At 34.8% G+C, this 6522-nt stretch overlaps 1 protein-coding gene across 1 annotated transcript in view; it reads left to right on the top strand.

Moving 5' to 3' along the window:
- The window catches only part of LOC102671115 (paired box protein Pax-5-like), a 135173-nt gene that overhangs the window by 5543 nt on the left and 123108 nt on the right, over positions 1 to 6522 (top strand). Inside the window, exon 2 of the mRNA XM_031508790.1 lies at positions 3970 to 3999. Within this exon, the coding sequence (XP_031364650.1) occupies positions 3970 to 3999 (30 nt within the window). The remainder of the gene's footprint in view (positions 1 to 3969; positions 4000 to 6522) is intronic.

Below are 6522 nucleotides of genomic sequence, written 5' to 3'. Positions count from 1 at the left end.
ACAATAGTTATTACAAACGATTGTTCTATATCTATTCGTTTCATCGATTGTACGTTTAATAAGAGTGGTCCGTTCTCATCAACGGGTCGATCTATTATATCGGGCAATTGTATCGCGGCCGTTGCTAATTGCATTCGCTGACGTTAACGTTAATCAAAGCATCGAGAGGATTGTTGATGCGATTCTAAATATTTGTCGTCTCACGCTGTGCGACGTCCCAGCTATTCGGATTAAATTGATCACGCGGGACCACCTCGGGCCATTGTGCCTATATCTCGATCGTCCAGAGATCGATATCGTTCGACTTTGCGGCGAATGACGAGCGCCACGCTGGAAGATCGCCTCGATAGCGATGGACAAAGGCTATAATTCAATGTCTCCGCCGATTTCCTTATTTTCTATATTTTCTTTCCATTCGTTTCGCAGAATTCGATTGGTTCGGAAAGTTTGTCCGTATTAAGATATATATATATATATCATTTCGAGATCCTCATTCCACAATTTTCTATTGAGTAGAGATATTTTATTGTACAATATTAATTGAAAATATATTTGGTTGGGTTGTCCAATTTAATCACGATTCACGATTTCATCAAAGAAAAATATAGAAATTAGATCTAAACATAATGTAAGAGAGTTTGAGAAGTTATATATTTGCATAAAAAAAATCTGTCCATTAATAAGACATTATAGTAAAACGATAAAGAAAGATTTAAAATAAAATATAAATATCACTCTCTAAAAATAATTCGAAAATCTATTATTTAAACTGTATATTTACACCTTTCGATTATAATTCCTCCCCAAACCAATTAATATCGATAATCTCAGCACGAGGTTGCATTAACGATCAGGGGATGGAGTTTAATTAGTCGCAAGAGTTGAAAATCGTGGGTAAAAATGGCGGGGCATAAATTGGGTTTACGTACCCCTCCAAGATTTTTCCACGTATCCTCTTCTCTCGAGCATCGTCCAGCGACAATGTTTTTAATTGCGAGTCGACCGGTCGCGGCACCGATCCGGCCACCATTATCTCTAATGGCGCGCTGTTATCTAGTTGCATTAATTTGTATAATTAATACCAGGGCGTGTACACGCGGCAACCGCCGTATGGAATTATATGTTCTGCCCGATGGGATCCTATCTTCACGATCTTGGCCGCTACTTTGTAATCTCGATCGATCGATCGATCGGATTCAAGTTCGTTGCTGCATGGAAAATGGTCGCATCTGAGGTTATGCATCTATATGAGAAGAAAATTTCTGTGCGAGGGATAAATGGGTCATCGCGTTTCCCTAATTAACATTTGGACATTTGACAACAAAAGGGTGCGAAATAATTAAATTTAAAAATTGTTTATATTCATCTTATCTTTTTTTTTGAAAATAAGAAGCTAATAAAATAAGAATGTTTGTTATTGAAATGTTGTTATTCTCGTTTCTTTCATTTTATTTTTGTATTGTAAATATTAATAGAGAATCTGGTATATTAAGAGGGACGAATAATCAAGGTTTAAGAAATTATAGAAAGAAAACGAGATTTTTTGATTAATAATAGATATGTTGCAATATTTGAATATATTTCATCTTTCCAGAAATTCGTGCAAAATAGAAATATCCCAATTTATTTTTATATATATCTCACGAAATGTTAAGAATTAAATTGATGGTTATTAAGAGAAAAGAGAACAGCAATAAAAAAAAGTGATGATCAGAACACATACTCGAAACAGTATATTTGCATAAGTGCGATTAATTGCACGTGCAATTAGAAAAAATTCGATTTCTTTTAACGAGATAACGATTTCTTTCTCCGTCATAACTAGTTCTCTATGGACTCGTTAGAAACAAGCTCTCCGCTCTCTAAAAACTCTTGCCTAACACTATTATTAATATTCACCTTTGTACACGTACACATATACACACATGCGCGCGCGCGCGCGCGCGCTTCGATTAATGAATACGAAATTGAAAAAAGAAATGTTAATTTTCCAGGCATAAAATTCACACTTGTCCTTAGAAAAAAATGTACTCTACTCCTACATTATCCGTCTGATTTGTTGGAAACTGCATTCTGGAATCGATTTTATATGTCGCCAGTTATAGGGATACCGCTATGATATATTAAATCTTGCTTACGAACATTAATTTCATATGCATCGAAACTGTCCGCCTCTCTGAAGGTGCACGACGATGAATGCAACGTTGTAGAACCTGCCCCTGGTAGAAACACGCCGTCCCCTGAAATTAACAAGTTCATTTCGCAACCCGCGGTTAAGGAAGCGTACAACTCGTGACGTTTTGTTGTTTCGAAAATAGGAAGCTATCGACGAGCCGTGAAAGATTTTTACCGATCTATGATAGATTGAAGATATCCATTTAACGGAGAGTGTGCTGTTTAATAATAGCGTAGAAAATCAATTTGTTCCTTTTGCGATATTATTTATTTTTCGTGAAAACTGGACGAGCCGATAAAGAGGGATGAAAACTCATCTCGTTGAAACGATAATAACGCTGGACTTGATTGAAAAACTAAAAAGGGTTTATGGATGTTGTTTCTCTCGTGCCAAAGACACGAATTCGATAATTTATAGAAATGTATACTTTGAAGTATAATAAATAAGATAACCGTTGTAAAATGTAGAAAGATTTTTAAAAGAGATTGCTTCAAAGTTCGAGTTCATTTGAAAAATATTATAGTTTCATCAGAAATGTAATTGAAATAAAGAAATAAATAAATGTTGTTGAGACGCGCGAGAGACGATTGTAAATGATTTATGAATTTAATTCTTTCCATACTAATAGGATAATAAATACCTAAGTAACATTTACAAGAGTGTTGTAATTTTCCTTATTATCAAGAGATAATTGAAGCCCATCTCTCCTTTAATTTATTATAATTACATAACTTTGAATTTTATTGTTAAGAAAGAAAATCCATTTCGAAAGAGAGTCATAATCTTATCGTTAATTCTCGTACATTATATGCCATAAATCACAGTACTTAACAACATATAAAATTTGAATGTACAAAAATTTACAGAATGTATATCTACAGAAAGTATTAAAAAAAATATATATAATAATTTAAACTCTACTTTTTCATAAAGGGTTGGATCGATCCTATTGCAAACACGATAAATGATAAAAGAAAGAAAGAATTCTTTGATTGGTCGGATCCCCTCGCGGGGATTCCCATCGTGGCAACCCCATAGCAGAGTGACTGGCAGCACGTAATATTTCGCCGGCCGCGTCTGTGTTCGTATTTAACGGAGGAAACGTTCGGGGTTGTGAGATAGTGGCCGGTTATTTATGGGGTTAAATAAAGGAACACAGCGCGATGCCGCGATACCGGCCGCCAGTACAAATAGGTTGCAGCTCGACTGTACGGTTATCGTTGCAAGCCCTCATGATCTGCAACTTGCAACCTAAGAAGTGTATCTTTCTTTTTTTATTAAGAATTCGCGTCGAACTTCGAGCGGATTTTTAAATAGAACTTTTAATTTTAAGGAAATTAAAAAAAGAAATTCAATTTGGTAATTGAAATTTGACTGATAACTGAGTACTTGGTATATTGTAGAGAATTACTTTGAAATTTAAGAGGAGGGATTCGATTCAATCTTTTAAGAATTATCAACTTCTGATAGATGAAATTTTTAGGTGAATATGAATATTGATATATTGTCACGATTGTTGAAAATTATTCTGAGAAATTTGGAAGTTCTATCCGTGAAATGATTCTTATTTTTAGGAAATTTAAACTTCTCATTTTTGTGATTTTGAGATGATATTTCTACAGTTCTATATTGTATAAGATTTAAAATAAAAATGAAGGGGTATGTTCATAATTTTGTCTCTTTTTAATTTAGACATTTAAGTATAAACCATTGAAAAGAAACAAAATTCATCAATGGTATATATTTTCGATTTCAATGATGTGTAACTTCTTTGTTTTCTTTCTTTTGAACAGATGACGGTGGCCACGGGATGAACCAGGACGGTGAGTCGAAACATAAACATACCTTCTAAATATCTCTCTATAGAAACAAATATCGTATGTCGCAGATATATCTCTAATTCAAAATACAATATTCGCAATTGTGAACGTGCAAATTCAGATTTGATATTATTTATTATGTTTTTCAACATAATCATAGTTAATCTAACTTTTAACAAATATAAATAATTCATATTGAAATATCAAACAATCTATCCAATTTCTTGTATTTTTGTTTGTAATTAAATACAAATACTATAAACAGATCCTACTATAAAGACGGGCAATTCTTTAGAAGAAGAAGGATAATCCTTTCACTCTCTACAATTATAATTTCATAAATCCTTATACTGAAATCAACCCCCCGAGGAAAAAAATTCACGCTACGAAACGCCACGGTTCCCTGCGAGTCATCACGCAGCTTATAATTTCACGAAGTAAACCGAAAGGAACCTAACGCCCCCGGTCCCACCGTCCTTTCAAAGAAGGGTTTTCTCGCGCGTTTATCGAGGCTCTCGATCGCGCCTGCGAATCGCGCGATCCGGACGGATAGATCCGCGATCCACGTCGAGGGCCGCGGATCCGGCGTGGCAGCACAATGTTCGAGCATAATTTATGCCGATGACGTGGAAACGATTCGTTGTGTGTATGCATATACAGGGTGATTCGCAAATTCGTGTGCTCGTACGATGAGACGATGAATTTACACGTGAAAACAAGGGAGAAAATAAATGGAAAACGTTCTGTGAACGAGTTCATCAAAATGTCAAATTATGCACAATATTGGAAATGGATTTAAAAGATTCTTCTGAATTTTGTGTAAAAAAAGATATGTGAAACTTCAAATGGTAACATATCTTGAAGATAAAATAATATAAAACATGATATCCTAATACTTTCGTAATTTTTTTCCATCTTTTCTATCAATCTAAAAACATTTGTTTTCATTTCTTAATATTACTTCGACAAGGATTGATTTAACAAGGATATATGGTCACTAAATAATCGCCATATATCCATATTTAATCATGTAGACATCAATACGAATGTTCTTCTAAAAGAGCACTAATAGTCGTCAAAAAAGAGTTGAGCAATAAGGGCAATATTTTACCCCTTGAAATATGAACGTAAATTTATAAATCACCCTGTATACTCATGATACACGTGTGGCGCTTATAGTGTGCTCGCCGCGGTAGGTGGAGGTAATCACAAGTTTAAAGGGTAAACGGGCCGTAAGGTGTGAGGCCCCTCGAGCTCTCTCTCCCGAGCTGCGCTCAATATTCAACAGGTATTTACATTCGCAAATTGTTTACGTCAGCCCACGATGAAATCTGTCAGGATTTCGTTCCCTCGGCAGCTTAACAGCCTCTTCCTCCTCCTCCTCCTCATCATCCTCTTCCTACTCTTCTTGGTCACCTTTGCTCGGTTATCCCTCTCCCTGTCCTCCTCCTTCTTCAACGTTTCTCCCGCTCGTTTGGACCTCGTTCGTCTGCCCTTTTCTCGCGTGCACCCTTCCAACCGCCCCGGTAATTACATCTGGGTATTAATCAAGCGTACGTCGTGAACGAGAACCGCGAGATCTTGATTTTCGCCACTTGCCTCCACACGCGGAGGAACTCGCGGCCACACCGTAACCCCGAGCGCGGTTATTAATTTATTGGAGACGCCTGGTTAGAGTGCCTTGCCTCGATTTGATTTATGGCGTTACGATTGTGTTGCGCCGGCGCTTGTACACGTCGATTTGTATTTGTAAATCTTTTTCACACGCATTTCTGAGCTTGATTCAAGGAAGAGATTGAACAGTTAAAGTGTTATCGTTGGATTTAATGAATATTAACGGATAATCATTGGAAATTTGAAGATGAAAGAACAATTAAGGTATTACATAGGCTTAATTATTGTGACTATATATTATATATAGATTATTGTATATACTTATATAGATTTATTTTTCATAAATGGATTTGGATCTTAGGCTTTTAGGATATTATTTTTGGAATGATTTCTCTATCATCTATATGTATATAAATCTTTTTTTGAGTAATATATGGCTAATGAAAGAAATTTATAGAAGTTATGACAAACATGAAAGCATCTATTTGAGAATTACATCCAATTAATAATCTAGATCATGTCTAATCTTTTATTTTTTATCACTTTGTTCATATATTACAGATTGAATAAAATTGGGATATTATTATTTAATATTGGAAATATCTAATAGATTTATTAATTTATGAAATAGTTGAATTAGAATTTTTGATTAAATGAAAGTATTTCTGACAGTAATTCTAACAGATCTGATTTCTAAAGATATCTTCCTAAGGAAAAACCTACAATCATAAAGGAAGCAAAAGATACTTTCTGTTTACTTATATTCTCCACTTTTCATTCATTTACACTTTCACTTTATTCACGTTTTCAAATATTCCAAAGATCCACAATTCTAATGTGAGATCATTTCTCACATTACCTTCTACAAAATATACAAAATATCTTTCATGTTATTCACTCCTATAACATTCT

This window comes from Apis dorsata, unplaced genomic scaffold, assembly GCF_000469605.1.
Source record: "Apis dorsata unplaced genomic scaffold, Apis dorsata 1.3 scaffold_99, whole genome shotgun sequence".
In the NCBI taxonomy this organism is placed as follows: Eukaryota; Metazoa; Arthropoda; class Insecta; order Hymenoptera; family Apidae; genus Apis; species Apis dorsata.
This window is presented reverse-complemented; position numbering and strand designations above follow the sequence as displayed.